The sequence below is a fragment of the Acartia tonsa genome, chromosome 6 (assembly GCF_053477335.1).
Source record: "Acartia tonsa isolate MP-2025a chromosome 6, ASM5347733v1, whole genome shotgun sequence".
Classification (NCBI taxonomy): domain Eukaryota; kingdom Metazoa; phylum Arthropoda; class Copepoda; order Calanoida; family Acartiidae; genus Acartia; species Acartia tonsa.
Genome location: NC_137265.1, coordinates 32,252,064 through 32,270,517, shown reverse-complemented (window position 1 = coordinate 32,270,517; position 18,454 = coordinate 32,252,064). Strand labels below are relative to the sequence as shown.

The window sequence follows — 18,454 nt, the reverse complement described above, 5'->3', positions numbered from 1 at the left end:
CAAAGTGTAATTTAAGGCAAAATAATCAGATTAACGCATTATAATTACAATCAAATGCAGAAATAGTGCAAAATATTGTATGTGACAAAGAAAAAGAGAGAGAGAGAGAGAGAGAGAGAAAAAAAAAGAGAGAGAGAGAGATAAACAAGAAAGGAAAAAGACGAAAAGGTTAAGGTATCTATAGAAAGCTTAACAAAGAGAAAACTTTAAAAGATTTAGAGTCTCTCTCTCACCTAGCTCCCACCAAAAGGGCGAAAATGACATCTACACAATTAATTGTTCACTTTGAAAGCATCTGACTGTACCCCACTATTATTGAATGTCATGTATTCAGATAAGACCAATACAATCTTCCCATATTTAGCTTATTATATCAACATAAGTGTTTTTACTGGTCAGTAAAATTTCGATAATATGTCAGACATGACCACTTTTAGTTAAAGTCACTTACATCAAGTAACATAAGTATTATTTTTTTAACTATATCAAAATAACAACATGTTGATAATATGTCAGTACATAATACTCCATATTTTCATATTTTACAGGGTACCTACACTGTGTAAAAAAACGTTACTTACTTTTTATGGCGCGTCTTTTTCTTTTTAGTTTGTACTGGGGAAAGAATCACAGAACCTTCTCGAGATTCTCCATTCACACTAGAAATGAATAATGTTCAGTTACATTAAATCAAATATCTCATCGTTTTAGTCTTGACTTCGTCGCATTTCATTACTAGTTGACGATGCCATTGGGTTCCCAATATTCTAGGTATCTCATCGTTTCATAGGAATACTACAAAAAAAAGGAAGTGCAGGAACATGTGATATTGGCAGCTAAATAGCTATTAAGTAGATAATTAATACCTATTTACTATATGATTTTAATTTAAAATAAAGAATTGAGATATCTATTTTACTAGCCAAAAGAAGCAGTTAGTGTATTATAAATATTCTCTGATGATAACAATTAGGTTATGTCATTTTAGTAATAAAAAACATCTTAATCTCTTTCTATATGATTGGATGGGCAACATCTAATTTAAGTAAAAAAAATTTCTTCGCATGAAGTATCCCTAGCTGTTAAATAATGAATGGTGCAGTTTTAACTCCCAGAGGAAATATTTCAACAAGATCCTATTTTCCAACATAATAGCACCCCTACAACCCTGCTTCTTTCAAAATTAACTTTAAATTAGAGGGATCTGACATAGTAGCACCCCTAATCGTACATTGAAAAAATAAACGATTTAAAAAAATTTATCACATTTAATGTGAGAATGTTGCTATTATCATATTCAAAATAAATGCTGTAATAAGCTTTAAAATATTTAAACACTAGTCTCTCATTGGACACAAAATGACGTCCAATAAGAAAAAGGAATAAAAATATTGGAAAGAAAATTATTTTATTTCAAAATTAATTCTTGGCATTTTGGAATAAAAAATATAGGGGAAAGAAAATTATTTATTTCAAATTTATTTCTGGTCTTGAAATAATATTCATTATTTTATTTTAATTCGTGTGTGTAAACCAATAAGAAATAGGCATGCTGTTTTAAAAGTTTGGAATAAAAATTATTATTTTTTGTCAATTCCTTTTTTCAGGGTATAAAATGAGAATAAATTTTCCAACATCATTATTGATTTCTAATTTAACATTTCATACAGTGGGTAATATTTATTTCAACATTTTTTGTCATTCAAAATCAAGTGTCACAAAAATAATAATATTTAACATAAAAAAGAAATTTTTTAAAATAATTTTGTTTTCTTTATTTGTTGAAGATTTAAGCCCAAGCTTTTTCTGAGGGGGGAGACCCCCCTCAACCCCCCCTCTCCTGAGAGGGGAAACCCCCCTCGACCCCCCCCCCTGACGCTCTCTTCTTTAAATCTTTCATTATTTCTGTAATTTATTCTAACTATCTTATAAATTTCAAAACATGAGATAAAAAGGAAATAATTTGTTGTACATTATTAAAAAATAAAAAAATTGTAAAAAAATGCCAACATGATTTTTAATTTTAAATACAAGAATATTTTTTCTCGTATTCATTTGAATCCGGTGGATAGGAACCGGTTCTCATGAATATGAAAAAACTATGTCTAGCATCGTATTATATCCAGTTTTCTACGAATATAGAAATGTACAATCATAAGATAAAAACTAGTTTTTTTAGCCGGTGCCTTCAGCACCACGTGGCTAAAAAAACTAGTTTTAATATTATAATTGTACATTCTATATCCACGGAAAGCTGTTTATAATATGATACGAGAAATAACTATTCCTATATGATATGTTAAATTTAAATACAGGAATAATTTTGTACTGTGGAATTGAAGAAATAAATGCTGTACATTAGAGTGGCTTGATTTTCAATGATTTTCTAATTTTAAATGTGCTACATACACTTTCTGTCTGAACATCATATAAGAGACCAAAAAATGAAAAGAAAATATTTTGAATAATGGGGAGGCTCGCTGATGCATGTAAACTTTTAGAAAGATACTTGATGGGAGAATTTTTTTTTTTTTTTTGGGGGGGGGGGGCAATTATTTTTCTTTCAAAGTATAGCTTTATGCACCTTCCCAATTTTGTCTTGAAGAGTAGAATACAAATAAAAAATCTGTTTTTAAAACTATTGATCCTAGCTAGAAAAATCCATAAATAAATTTAAAAACCAAGAGATTTTACATTTAATTTAAGATTTTTCATGCTTGGATGAATATTTTTTAAAACCAATTTGATATTCTTATATTAATCAACAAGACAAATTCAAAAAGATGCATAAAGCAATACTTTGAAAGAAAAAAAGTTGCACCTCCAGAATAAACTACTAAAATTTTTAATGCATGGAAACACCTTCCCCCCATTTCCCCTCAAGGACAAAATCAATTTTTTATATTTAGGTTTCTTATATGATGTATAAAACTGTAGATGTTGATTACAAATTCAATGTCCAAAATTGATCCACTATACTGTACATTGTTATAATTTAATATTTGATGTGGGTATAAACATTAGACATAGATGGTCAATCTGACCCCATTTTTTTCTTAAAAAGGAACCTTTGTTCACTTTTTGTTGTATATGAAATACAGCCCTATAGGCAACATTATTTGCAACTAAATTTTGCAATGATATAATTTTTAGAAAGATAACTTTATTATAATAAATTAAATTATTTATAACTAACTTATTATATGTTGTGTCATACGCTTCACATTATATGATGGAAGAAATATTTTCTTCAAATATTTCACCCAAGGAAAGCTTTAACCTAAGATATTCAGCAATTTATAGCTGATACATAATGTAAACAAAATTCCCTTGTGCTGTCTCTAGGTTATCTCTATTGTATAAATGAACGTACAAAAGAGGAGGAGAGAGAGAAGGAAATAGACAGAAAAGTGAGGGAGGGGGGAGGGGGAAGAAATATAGAGAAAAATAGACAGAGATATTTATTGTTCACCCTTAGATGATGTAAATTTTTTGATAGACTTTTTTGAATTTAAGAAAAAGATAGAGAATGAGACAAAACCAAGTATCATATTTTATTAATATTGCTTATACAAGAAAGGTCATTCAAAATTATTTCACCAATATTAAGGTCAAGTGACAAAAATTTAAATTTCCACCTACTTCGCCCCCAGAGGGGGCAATAGTAGAAGGAAAATTCAAATTTTGATCACATGACCAAAATTGTTGAAATAATTTTGAATATCCTTTCTAGCATTCACAATATTACGAAAATATGATAAATAACTATTATCGAATTTGCTAATTTCACTTTTTTTATGGATGTTAAATATAGAGTGAAAAAAGGTTGTTTATTATTTTAATCGCAATGATCCTCACAAATCTTTGTTAACACTGGTTCTACAAGGGAGGTACAGGTGATCCAATGTAGTTATAAAGATTTATTAGTTGTTCTAAGGCCAGTTACAGCTTAGCAATAGTTGAAGAAATCTATTAGGCGCCAGAAGAAAAACTATTTTCCTTCAAAGGAGGTGTTTTTTTTGTACCGGGTCTTAAACTGTAGATCTAACACGCTACAAATCTTTCATTATATTAATTTCATTCAATAATAATTATTACCTAGAAGCTTTCATGGCTAGAAAATCATTTTGGATAAGTTGATCCTTGTCAGAGTCAATCCCTTCGCCATCTGTGGTTACATCAGATTCCATACTATTAGTATTTACATTTAGTTGTAAGTTACTTTAACTGAAGGACATATTAACAGATGGAGGTACAAACGGACAAACAATGATTCCATCCCTTCACCATACGTAGTTACATCAGATTCCATACTATTAGTATTTATATTTAGTTTTAAGGTACTTTAGCTAACGGACATATTAACAGATAGACGTACAGACAGACAGGCAATGATTCCAACACTGCCCCAGCTGCAGATTACATACTATTATTATTTATATTAGTTGTAAGTTACTTCGACTGACAGATATATTATTCGATGAAGGTACAAAGGGACAAACAATGATTCCATCCCTTCACCATCTGTGTTCACATCAGATTCCATACTATTAGAATTTATATTTAGTTTTAAGTTACTTTTACTGACTGACTGACACATGAAAGTACAGACAAACAATTATACCATACCTTCCCCATTTTTCTCAGGCGGAGAGTTTGGTTTGTTTTTTAAGTAACGGCAGTTAGGTTAGGTTATATTTGTCACTGGGGAGCCTCGCAGGGTTAGTGTACAATCCTTCAAGAGACCTTCGTATAGACGATAGACAGATGGACGTTCAGGAAACATATATTCATGCCATTACTATTTTATGTTTTAAATCAGTTTAGCGATAATATCATATTCATAAAATTAGCTCCAAATATCTAAAAAAGAAACACGCAGATCATCCATTCAGATGCATAAATTTAATTATATGGTTTTAGGCTCATAGATCAATTCTTAAAGAGAATCAGAAGTATCTTTTACAGACGGACATACACTGTTTGTTAGCTGTCATAATTTAATTACAATCAAGGGATCTAAAGGGATAAGACAATAACCGATAAATTAGTGTACATCCTTTCTTTGACTTAAAACAGTGGTTCAAACGTTTAAACACTCGATCTAATAAACTAACCAATCAAAATTATTTAAAAGTCCCCAAAGTTGTTAAGCCAAACGTTAATATAAAACGTTGGGAACTAGTATTATAACCATATTAATTTGTAGATATAAATGTAAACCTTGTACAAAACATAGTTTTGTCCTCAGAATCTGTAGATTTTCTTCTAGCCATACTCAGCATGTTCTTTACAGATTTCAGAGCATTTGTCCTGGACAAAAATAATGAATTAAAACAAGGATGACTACGTCCATTCATAAAGAAGTAGTTTTTATTCAGTATTGGTTTCGAAACTTATTATTCTCCGCCGTAATGACAAATAATGTATTGCACCGCATCACAGACAATTTTCCACAAAGATAAAAATAAAAATCTTAAAATTTATACCATTTTTCTTAGCCGGAGCCTTCATCCCCTCGGGGCTAACAAAACTTGTTTTAATCTTACAACTTTTATTATCCGCGGAAAGCTGTCTATAATACGATGCGATAAATAATAATTCCAAAATCTATCACTTTCTTTCATACTAAATATGAAATTAATTGAAAAAGTAAGTATAGTTGACAGGATAAAAATAAATAAAGGATGATAAAAGAAGTAGAATTTACTTTTTTACTTAATCTAAAAATAAAATTGTTTTGTTTACAAGTCTGAATTTTACAGAACACTAATTGCTAAATTATAAAAATACTAGCGGCTTCGCCCCTAGCCTCTAGGGGCCTTGCCTCTAGAGGTTTGATCAAACCAATTTTCCGTAATTTAGATTTTTAAAAATTAATCTAAAAAAAAAATTTTCTTTGGGGGGGAGAATTTTTTTTTCATGTGGGGGGGGGGTTAGTCGACCACACTATTTTAATTTTAGTTTTAAGAAGAAAAAAAAAATTTTGTTGGGGGGGGTATTTTTAATTTTTGGGGGGAGGTTGGGGGTGTCCCACCCCTCAAGAAAATAGTTATAAACCTTCCCGGGACCTATGAGAAGCTACCCTGTAAAGGAGAACCCGATATGTTCAGCGGTTAGCGAGATCCTTCGCTACAAAAAAAAACAGACAAACAGACACACAGACATCGTTCTACTTTGTATTATAGAAGATTTGATTATTTTTACCTTTTCTTATGAAGCTTTTCTGAAGATATGTAGAATTTTCTTTTGCTTAGACTTTCTCCTCCAACGTTATCCAGGCTCTGTCGACTTCCAGAGATCTTAATGAACAACAAATTAATGGTGCAGTTACTCGAAAAGTAGAGTTTGTCTGAACATCCATGTTAAACTCCTACTTTTAAAAAATCCTAAAAACTTGTAAAAGTGCGGCTACTCTATAAAAAGTGTTTATCTCAACGTCAATCGTTTGATCAGACATTAAATCTATAATAGTGTAGATTTATATTCAGATAACTACCTGCCCCCTTTTTTAAGGACCTTTTTCGTCTGCCAGCAAATTGTTTTCTTCTACTTGGCTGTGTTAATATTCTCGACATTATTGGTTGATTTTCGAATACCAAATTAAGAGTCGGCACAAGGTCCTTGGGATGGGGACAAATAGTTATTTTACCCCTTCCCCCTCTAGTGTTTTACTCTAATGATAAAACTTTCACTAACAACATTATCTAAATTTTGTCGACTTTTTTAATACATTTTCAAAAGTAGCGTAGCTACTCTTTAACTACCTAGACAATTGAATGATCATGAGTCGTCATATGGTGTTTCTTTAACCTTACCACCTACACCATATATGTTTTGGCGACTTTAAGATAGATTTTGATAAGTAGCGCAACAATTTTAAAATAAAGTTTGCCCGCAAATTCCTTAGTATTTAGGCTTCCTTAACTCACATAAAGTAAAAAGTTTATATTTAAAAACTCCCTAAAATGTAAGATGTTACAGAATGGAGAAAATAAGCAATCAGTCATAAGTATAATAAATCATATAAATCAAAGAAAACACAAACAAAAAAAGAGTTTTTATATGCTCTGTGTCTATAAAGTTTTCTAATCATAAATGATATGAAATAGAAATAAGGAAAATGGAATAACAGAACGAAAAAGGATAATTATATACCTATATCTAAAACATATCCATGAAAATCTTTTAGAGTTATTAATTTAAGTCATTTTTTTTATTTTAATGGGATGTTCCGGGTTCGGGGGTTAGAGGTCGGCCTATTAGTCTGAATTTAGCATTGAAAAAAAAATTAGGATTTTTTTGCTAAAGGACAGCCAACACAGACATACCCTATACAGATCATTAGAGCATTTCTATAGCAATCTTAAAAATACAAATATATGTACAATTTAGAGCAGCTTGACTTTATCCTAGCATTTGATATATCTTTCCTTTAACGTTTAATATGAATATTATTTCTTACTTTCTAGCTCTGTCATATTTATTACAGCATATATCATTCTTAACATATGTATATAACATCGTATCTATTATTATGGTAGATAATATTAACAGGACAATTATATCTAGGAGTAGCGCAGCAATTAAAGGGTAAAAACCAGTAAAGTCTTAGTCAACTTTCGTCAACTGAGCCAACCTAATAATAAAGTAACAGGATGACTGTCTGCTTGTATGTCTGTCTGTTTGTACCGAAGGATCTCGTCGCTAACCGCTAAATCGCTATGGTTTTCCTTAACAAAGTAGCTTCTCATAGGTCCAGGGAAGGTTTTTAACTATTTTAGGGGAGGGTACCACCACCCTTCTGAGATAAATCGTCCATAGAAAAAAAATTACCCTCCTCCATCCCTAAAAGAATATGAAATAATAAATTTAGTTAACTAGAGGCCTCTAGGGGCGTAGCTGCTAGTTGTGAATAAACCAATAAATTTAGAAACAGGATATCTGTCTGTCTGTCTCTACTTAAAAAATTAGTCTAGTGAAATTTTACCTCGAAAAAAAATCTTCACCCCCCACCCCCGAAAAATTTTACCGTTGAAATTGAAAATGTCATTAAACGTTAAATTTTGGATTTAAGCTTTAAAGGTTAAAAAACATGATGACCTAATTAAGAAAAATAAGCTCTTTGACAACATGTTAGAAAGTATGCATACCAGGGCCAAATTTATTATATAGTAATCTACATACGTCCATAGACGTTTACCCCAACCATAGTTTGAATCTCCTCATTTTCCCACCTCAAAATTAACTTCCTCAATCCTTTGAAACCTTTCATTTTTACCCCACTGTCATAAAAAGATTGGACGTCCATGAATACACCATGAATATTTTTAGTCGACAAATATTATCATATCAAAACAAACTTAATTTTCAATATTTCTTTTTTATTTTATTTTCTTTTTTTTATTTTTGAATCTTGAACGACAGAATTAGAGTATTTTTTTATGTCTTGGTTAGAGAAATATCGTATTTCAACATTGAACAATTTTGTATTTATCATGTTACATTTTAGCACCAACTAGTTATTTACCTTATTCACATACATACACATGAAAATAAGCAAGGATTTTCTATATACAATGTCACAACTTCATTGGAAGGGGGCCGGGGGGAGCGGGATTCTTTTACAAAATTGGTAAAAGTTATATGTTGATTTGTACACAAATATATAATCAAATTTAGGAATAGTAAAGGGAATAGAGAAGGGTTATGATCTGAAGATTTTTTCCAATTTTAAAAAAAATAATATGATTTTGGGGGATTTTTTGTATAAAAATGTCTTCCAAGATATCAAAATCCTCATAAAATTATTATCATACTTTAATTTCATGCAATAGCGATTCAATTGAAAGTTTATTAAATTCATTTTAATTTAGTACTGATGCTCAGTTGTTTTAAAAGTTTTATTTTTTTATTTTTTTCATTAGAATCTTTTGAAAAATAACCACTTTATGATTGAAGCTTAAAGTGGAGCGTTTATTGCTTCGCTTTTAAGAAAATTGTCATTCAATATAATATTAAACATAAATTTTGTTTGCTATGTATGATACTCATGTTTAGATATGTTTGTTTGTTTCAAAATTTAAATAAAATTCCCATCCAGAACATATTTTTAGTAGCGAAGCTACTCTATAATTTTTGAGCGAAGCTACTCTATAATTTGAAATGTCCGTTTTTCCGTAAGAAATGTTTTGGAGTAAACGTGATTTTCTCAGTTCCTATAAAAGATAGACAGCTGAAATTTTTAGTGAAGATTCCCATTATACATGCCCATATAATATACTAGAGTTGGCTCAATATAACTATATCGCTATTGGCTAGTTTTCTATAAGTACATATATATTTATCTATTTCTCAATAAATCAATTTTCCTCCCCCGCCATTACTATCTAAAAGAAAGAAGTAAATATTTATTAATTTAAATGATATTAAAAAGATTTTTTCAATTATATTTTTTTTCACATTACCATCACCAAAGGGTTAATATGATTAAAATTTCAGTTTTAATATTTTAACACAAAGGAAGTGTCACCACAATCAAATTCTTTTAAAATACAGTTTTCTTAGATTTACTCTATTATGAACGTATATTTTTTATTTATGAAATAAGGATTAAATACTTCAATGTAATTCAAATATCTACATGCTATGAAAAACTTAATTCATTCCATAAACAAATAGGATAAAGGTCTTATCGCTTTGGTCAATGAGAGTTTAATGAGGATTATTGGAGCACTATGAGTTTTAAACACTTTACCATTGGAAGACTCGAGCTCATTTATAGACGTTTATTTCCTATATAGATCTGTCATGGATCTTGATGCAATAAAGCAGGCTGTTTTGTAAATGTTAAAAATTGGAAGATTTCATTAAATAAAAGTAATCGCAAATATACTTAGTAAATATTATATTGTCCATCTGTCTGTTATTTAGGGTGCTAGATCGATTCCTAGATTTTTACGTTTTCACGATTTTCTCAACTCCTTTTCAAGATAGAGGGCTCAAATTTTCAGGGATTAATCAATTTCACATTCTACATATTTCTACCAAGTTTTATTGAGATTTGTCTCCTAATTTCGGTGCTCATATTCTACAGTTTTCCATCAAGTTTAATTAAGATTTGTCTATTAATTGCCGTGCTTGATCGATTCCTAGATTTTTAATTTATAAAGGTTGCGTGATTTTAAAGGTTTCTTAATTTCCCTATTTTATCAAGTTTCATGTTTATTGTATGTTACTGCTCTATATTAAAATTTTTCCTGATGTCTCTTTATCATTTTTGAGCTTCGCTACTTATGAATGTTGTCATCCTTGTTTGGACATTAAATTTTTAAATAAATGGTCTACAAAATTGATACTTTAATTATGTAGTTTTCAAAAATATTTGTATTACATCAAGTTTATAATATCTATAGACAAACTTTTTAATTACTTGGTTACATCAACAAACCAATCAAATTAATTTCATTAGTACAACCGATTCTTTGTTGTCAATAAACGAATTTAAGAAAAAACATACATTATTTAAAATTAAAATTTTCTTAAGAAAGTAGATACCTTAAACAGGAATTTTTGGTACAACATTGTCCAAAACTTCATTATAGAAAAAACTTTTTAGTCGTTGCGATGCTACTTAAGATTTATTTATTTCTGATTATTTTCATTAAACCCATAGCATTTCTTTTATACTATATACTAGCGGCTTCGCCCCTAGCCTCTAGGGGCTTTGCCCCATGAGGTAATTTTAAAAAAAATTTAAACATTTAAAAAAAATTGCGGGGAGAGAATTTTCATTTTTTTGGGGGGGGGGGGTGTCCCACTTCCCAAAAAAATAGCTTAAAACCACCAAAGGACCAATAGGTATATACCCTGAAGAGTAGAATCCGATCGGTTCAGTGGTTACCGAGATATTAAGAGACAGATTACCTACACACACAATGTGGATTCTACCATTTAAACATACTATATTTCTGTAACTTACCTTTTCACTCATGGCATCTCTATTTTCAGCATTCATACTCCGCTCAATATTAGCAATATTCTTCTCTATGTCTATCAAAGCTCTTTGATCATCTGAAAGATCTGCGTCCCAGCCTCCACTAAAATCAAGGGAAAATTTAGAACGTCATCTTAACTTTTAAAATCCGGCCCTCTTCCGGAAATTGATTGCCAACACCCGCCCCCCCCCCACTTTTTATTTCAAAAAACACAAAAAAAAACAGTTTTAGGGGATATTATTTTTTCGACTAAACGTTTGAGATTCGAAGCTTTTTATATTCTATGTAAGGACAAGTTTCTGTTTGTTTACATAGCCTTTCATCCACATCTTACATCTAATATGAATAAAATTCAATGTAAACAAGTCGATAAAACTTATTTATCAAGAACAAATACGTCTTCTTTCCTAAGACAAGGACGACTAGAAGCGAAGATCTTTGAAATAGAAATGTGTACATAAGGGTATATAATAAAGAAGCATTAGAAACAGAAGAACATGATAACGTCATTTTGCTACATTCATTTTAACAGCGCTTCTATTCTATATGTACTTACCTTTCTTCTCTGTCCCCAGATTCTAGCTGGATTAGGTTGTTTGTGTACACTCCAGGGCCCATATACCATACTTGTATCTCTAGCATTGCCTAGGTCAACAAGTTTTTTTTGCAAAAAAAAAATATGCAGATGAACTAAAAGAATAAAGTTTGGTTATTTTACGCGGGAAAAAAATGTAAAATCTATTCCTGAATCTATGAATATTTATTCAGTTTTTACCATAATATAAGGTTGTGTATTCACTTCCGCACATGTAATCAATTTGGACAGAACACTGCCTCTTTCCATTTTTCTTTATTTAGTTTATTTTAGCTTTGTTTTATATAATACCCTTATTTTTAATTTTAGTTTTCAAATAAAAGAGTACATAAAATTAAAGGGTGTCTTTTTTTCTTGCGGTAATTTCTCTCGGGAGGGTTTGGTACTCTCCTTAAAATGGGCATAGACCTTCACAAGACCACTAGATGCTACTTTATGCGGTTAGCGAGATCCTTCTGTACAGAGAGGCAATTGGACATACTGTTACTTTTTATTAACTAGCGGCTACACCCCTTAGAGGCCTCTAGGGGCACTTAAGGAGGGGGGAATTGAATTGGATAACCCAATTTCTTACTTTAGATTTTAAAAGAAAAAGTAAAAAAAAATTTTTGGGGGGGAGAATATTTTTTTTTTGGGTGGGGGGGTAACTCCCCCTATTTTTTAATTTAGTTGAAAAAATTAAATTACAAAAAAAATTTGGGGAGGAATTTTTTTCTAGGGGCGATTTCTCTTGGGAGGGTGGTGGTACCCTCCCCCAAAATAGTTATAAACCTTCCCGGGACCTATCAGAAGCTACCCTGTTAAGGAAGACCCGATCGGTTCAGCGGTTAGCGAGATCCTTCGTTACAAACAAACAAACAGACAGACATCGTTCTACTTTGTATTAAGGATTGTGTATTTATTCGATATGACATGCAATGTAGATGAGATAATATGTGCAAGTGAATGCACTCTTACCATAAAATCTAAGCTGGTGGTAACATAAATTTTTTCAGTGTAGATTTTTTTTCTTTATAAGAATTAAAATCTTTTTTTTCTTTACACTCATTCTAAACATTGATAGTTGTTTCTCCAAAGCTGAAGTGTCTCAAAGTGAGCATTGGAAATTAATCACTAAAGCCGCTAAACTACAAATTTCCAGATTAGTGGTATTATGCTATTTATCTGTTTAATTTTATGAGTTAAATATTTAGTTTATAATTAATAACCTATCTGAATAATTTATATTTAGTATACCTAAATCCTTTAAGTTTATTGTAATTTTTAGCAAACATACTAATAAAACCAATACATTACTACATTACTAAAAAATAAATAATCTTTATTTAAAAAATCGTTATTTTTTTCATTTTCCTTATCATTTATCCCTAACCATATATAGGCAAATATTATGCCTTAAATGTTCAGCCATACTAGCAAAATAAAAATAAAAAATAAAAATTTTCAAAATTAAAAAAAAATATTTCTAAGAGGATAATACCGAAAAGTGTACTTAGAATATAGTCATTGCAGTATAAAGTTTTCAAATTCGCAGTTTTATAGCTTTTGCAGAAGCAAATGAACACCCCACTCTACCTTGATTGGTCTGTTATTGGTATCCAATAATGTTACTTGAAGCTGCAGGCGAGGCTCATCTGAAAATCATCAACATATTATTAATAAACAAATATTATTTGTATTATATACATAAAATAAATGTATGGGAATATAATACATATTAGATAATACTCTTTTTAGTGAAAATTTTTTGGTTCTAAGAATGAAAGGAGGGTCCTAAGACCCTTTTAAAGAAAACAACTAATATCTATTTTATTTTCTTTGAATAACATAACCTAATTTGCTCGAATGTTAAAGAAGGCTTGAAGGACTTTTAAACTTTTTGATACTTTTTATTTACTATCTATATATAGCTGTATAATATTGTATGATATGCTACTAGTAAATGTAAGGAAACTCATGGATGATCAAACAGACAAAGTGAGTTATAGAGCAATGTTAAAAAAAAGATACAATGGAAAAGAAAAAAAAAGAAACCTTAATATCAATATTTAAACATCTTTTGTAGCATGACCGTCAGACTGACGGGCTAACTAAGTTATATTCTGGATGTTCTTTTGAAATAACTCTTTTTTAAAAATTAGCAGTCTATGTTAGACAGCTGCAAAGAAAGTGCATTACACCCATAGCGTTGCAGACAGACGGACAGGCAAAGTGAACTATAGATTAGGTTCGCTGCTACATATAACAAATACCTAGAAGTCTGTGGAGTGATAAACTGGCCAAAGCAAGTATTCTGTTGTTTAAGAATCTAAAAAATGTAATTATTTTTAAGAATATAAAAAAATAAAAACTGCAAAACTTTACAACTAATTTTATATTTCAATCAGTAACAAGTTTTATTTTATTTTACATCAGTTTTTAAAAATTAAAATTTGCCAACATTAAAGATTTTAGAAAAAATGCAACATATATTTATGAGTTTTACCTGTTATGAGCCAGTAAGTGTACTTCCAGCTTTTCTTCAACCTCCAGACCTCGAGCAATTGGCCATTCAAGGCTCTAAAAACATTTAGCATTAGCATCTACACAACTCCCTGCATAATTTTTCAAAATTGGCATGAATAATATATTTTAGAGACCTTTTTTATCATATTTACTGTAGCTAAATTGAATCTTTGTTTTCGTTTAGGTAATTTCAGAATTTTTTTGGACTTTTGGCATTTAGATGCACTTCCGGTGGGAGGGGGGAAAGACATCCACTTTCCACAATTTCAATATTAGCTTTGAAAGGAAAATAAATGCGGGGTGGTGGTACACTTCCCCAATATAGTTATAAACCTTCCCTGGACTGGCATTGTAAAGGAGAACCAGATCAATTCAGCGGTTAGCGAGATCCTTCGGTACAGACAGACACTCGGATAAACAGACAGGCCTCATTTTACTTTTATATCAGGTTTATTAGGTTTAAAACATTTTGGGGGATTACCAAGCGGGAAAAAATCTAGATATTATATATGACCTTATATTTACCTATAGAATAATAAATATGTTATCGAACCTTAACTTAATTAAATATTCATAATCAATGCTTGGAGGAGATATTCCGCAATTTATAATTTTCTCTTTATATCTTGTTATATCAAAGTATATTTATATTTTTTAATTATATTTACAGTATCAGGCTTGTAGTACAGATGGACTGTGCCTCCCAGGGAAGCTTTGTAAAGAGGAATATTATCATTTGGATATTTATTTTCTAGGGCCTTAAAAAAAATAGCTTTATAATTCAATAGTAGATTAGATAAATTGGGGGAGTGGGTAGTTTAGTGGTTTTTTTATTTTCTTTAGGTTAGGTTTATTTAGGATATATTTGGTACAGTTTGAGAGCTCTGCAGGTTTAGGCCCAGCAGGGTTTGGACCACCCGCACGGATTAGGCATAGAAAACTTCAAAATGAGGTATGAGGTATTTATAGGACAAGTACAGGTTTGTCTGTCCATCAGACAATCTAGCAGGTATGTACAATTTGTATTGATAATCTTAAATATAATTATGCAGTCTCTCTCTATCTTTTAAGTTTTTACTGTATAACAGTTTACTGTTCATTTAAATCTAAAATGTTGTTAGCTTATAATTGCTGAATCAACTTATAAACATAATTATCCTTGTAAATCATACATAATGAGTGTATATATGAATCGAAGTATTAATTGGTTATCTATTGTAATTTATTATTCATAAAAATAATCAATGCATCTTTTGTTATGTAGTTTATTATATAGTATAGTGCATACTTAATATGAATGTACTGCTACTATCATAAATAAAAAAGAACGATTGTTTCCACTAAAAGACAGACAAACAGACACACATGATATGTAGTAGCTATCTCTTGCTCCTGGTATACATTATACCTGGTTAATAATAGCCACATCTCCTCTATGTTCAAATACTTTCGAGGTTTTGGATACACCTAGATAGATAGATAGATAGATAGATAGATAGATAGATAGATAGATAGATAGATAGATAGATAGATAGATAGATAGATAGATAGATAGATAGATAGATAGATAGATAGATAGATAGATAGATAGATAGATAGATAGATAGATAGATAGATAGATAGATAGATAGATAGATAGATAGATAGATAGATAGATAGATAGATAGATAGATAGATAGATAGATAGATAGATAGATAGATAGATAGATAGATAGATAGATAGATAGATAGATAGATAGATAGATAGATAGATAGATAGATAGATAGATAGATAGATAGATAGATAGATAGATAGATAGATAGATAGATAGATAGATAGATAGATAGATAGATAGATAGATAGATATTCAGATAGTTTTACAGATAGATAGATATATAGATTCAAAGGTTATAGGTAAAAAGATTGATAATTGATAATTCTTAACTAAACTGCATGAAAATATAGAAAGATAGGTAGATAGAAAGATAGATAGATAGACATATAGGTTATAGGTAAATAGATTGATAGATAAAAGATAGTTTTAAACAAAAAAAAGTATGAAAAATAAGTAAGAAAAAAGAAAAGTTTTAAAAATATTGTTTTGCAGTTTTCAAGAGATTTACAAAAAAAAACATTTTCTAACCAGCGACATTTAGGAAAAGTTGGAGAACAAAAATTGAAATAAACTTTCCTGAAAATGGTTACATGATATTTTATCAAGTTAAAATAGTATTATAATTTAATGTTGCCTAATTTGCTACTACTCCAAAGCTATTATAACCTCTCTGCATAGATATAATTATATTGTAATAGGGAATTGGTTACTTTTTTTGTACTGTCAAACTAAATCAAATTGTAAATGTACAGTATGGATGTACTGAAAATAATAATAACTAAAAATTTAATTTTATATCTGACAAAACTAATTGCAAAGTCCTTCTTTAGATTTTTAAAAACATATCTTTGAACAGTACAATAGGCGAATACATTTCCCTATTACCGCAAGAGTTGATTACATTTTAATGGTCTTAATTAAAATGCTATTAAGTAATTTTAGGGATATAAATTAACATTAATATAGAGTATCGTTTTTACCTTTTCATAAGTAACAAGTTTATTTATCGATTTCTCTAATTAAAGAATTTGCTCGAAGCTGAACCGAAAAAGTTAGAATGTATGTCTGTTTATATTAAAAGGTTTATAAAACGGATAGTCCAATCACTTTATAAAAGTCTTTGAAAGGTTTTAGTCTTTATTTGTAGAATTGGAACATTTTTAAATCTGTGTCAAAGACTCTATAAGCTAACAGAAACAGACGGACATGATATTTGTGTAATAATTTAAATGCTTTGATAAAGTCAAAATGACACAAATTAAACATTAACTATTTATATATCCTACTTGCCAAATATTTCAACTTTGTTTAATTATAGAGTGCCTACTTACTATCGGAGAGGTGTAGGATTCGAGTCTGAATTACTCCGCGTCATTCTAGAGAAGTTAAAAAAAGTTACCTACTGCGGGTAGCAACACATAACTAAGCACAGTTAGGACTTCCAGACAAAGGTCATGCAATCAAAGGGTTGGTTGTCTGTTAGATGTTACTTAAAGTGAGCATTTTGTGTACTATATCTAACGTTACACTAAAGTATACGTACCTCTAAAAGTGAGGCGCATAAGTCTCTCCCCAGTTGATATCTCTCCCCGGAACCTTTCCAACCTAAAAACATAATTATAGAGAATCTGTGTTACAAAATGTAAATCAAAAGGATAATTCTTAAGTAAAATAAATATATAAAGTTTAACTTACAAACTTAACATAACCTTATTTACATATTCGTTCAGACATTACAAATTAATTAGAACACCTATGGTGTTCTCAAATGGTAATGTTAGACTTATCATATTTAATGGATTTTTACAAAAGAAATTCGAAGATTTTCTTACAATAAATTTAATGAAATATTAAACTTTTCTAAAGTTAAATCACTATAAATCGAGTAGTTAATTATGCAGAGATATAGGGGACAATGGGCTGTTTATTACACTAGTCCCCAAAGTTTTAAATAATATTCTCTTATTCGTTGGTTTAACAACTTTGGGGAATTTAGTGAATGTTGATTGTTTTTTTCATTAAGTTTAGTGTTCAAACGTATCAACCACTAACTTTAATCTACAGAAAAGTTAATTTTGCGTATTATCATTATGGATGTACATCAATTTATCGGTCATTGTCTTATCCCTTTAGATCCCTGTAATTATGTGAAATGTATTTACCTAACACCCAATGACATGGCGCACATATTACACTACAACATTTTGATCTGAAAAAATCATATATTAATATGGCGGTTTCCTCAAATTGTATCTGAACTTTTTTTTTATTTTTTATGTTAGGTTTAGTAAAAGTTAGATTAGCCAAGCAGGTATAGTAACCTGTGTAAGATTTTGCCCCCAAAGGTTAAAGAGCCTCCAATATCCAACAAAATGTAAGAGAAGTCACCAAGTTTTTAATCCAACGAATGAGATCTACCGATTTTATTAAGAGTTCAATGTCCCCTCCTTCTCTGAATATTACTTTTTTTCCAAAATGTTAAATTTTCGTTATTGTTGGGTTTTTTTAGTAGACATAATGGTTAATATTGTCTTTATGAATGAAAATAGATTTAGCTATCTCACAAATTTCCTTGTTGAACACTGCTAACTACCCCCCCCCCCCCCTCCTTATTTTTAAGTTAATTAAAATAATCAGGGGGTAGTTTTCGTTTGTTTGTTCATTGCTCAAGTACTGGGTAGTCCCGCAGGGTTTTAGCACAGCAGATAAAATATCATTAGGGCTATTTTAAACATAAGGGGGGGGGGGGGTCAGTGCTCAAC

General features: G+C 30.1%; 1 protein-coding gene across 1 annotated transcript in view; it reads right to left on the bottom strand.

Moving 5' to 3' along the window:
- Positions 1 to 17,903, bottom strand: part of mfr (ferlin family C2 domain-containing myoferlin misfire) — a 97,166-nt gene extending 79,263 nt beyond the window's left edge. Inside the window, exons 1-12 of the mRNA XM_080164397.1 lie at positions 17,855 to 17,903; positions 17,236 to 17,297; positions 15,506 to 15,564; positions 14,078 to 14,151; positions 13,845 to 13,900; positions 13,168 to 13,226; positions 11,554 to 11,642; positions 10,982 to 11,099; positions 6,208 to 6,302; positions 5,224 to 5,313; positions 4,099 to 4,191; positions 582 to 659 (exon numbers count right to left, since the gene is read on the bottom strand). Coding sequence (XP_080020523.1) covers positions 582 to 659; positions 4,099 to 4,191; positions 5,224 to 5,313; positions 6,208 to 6,302; positions 10,982 to 11,099; positions 11,554 to 11,642; positions 13,168 to 13,226; positions 13,845 to 13,900; positions 14,078 to 14,151; positions 15,506 to 15,564; positions 17,236 to 17,297; positions 17,855 to 17,880 — 899 coding nt within the window. The 5' untranslated portion in view covers positions 17,881 to 17,903. The remainder of the gene's footprint in view (positions 1 to 581; positions 660 to 4,098; positions 4,192 to 5,223; positions 5,314 to 6,207; positions 6,303 to 10,981; positions 11,100 to 11,553; positions 11,643 to 13,167; positions 13,227 to 13,844; positions 13,901 to 14,077; positions 14,152 to 15,505; positions 15,565 to 17,235; positions 17,298 to 17,854) is intronic.
- Positions 17,904 to 18,454: the final 551 nt, after the last annotated feature.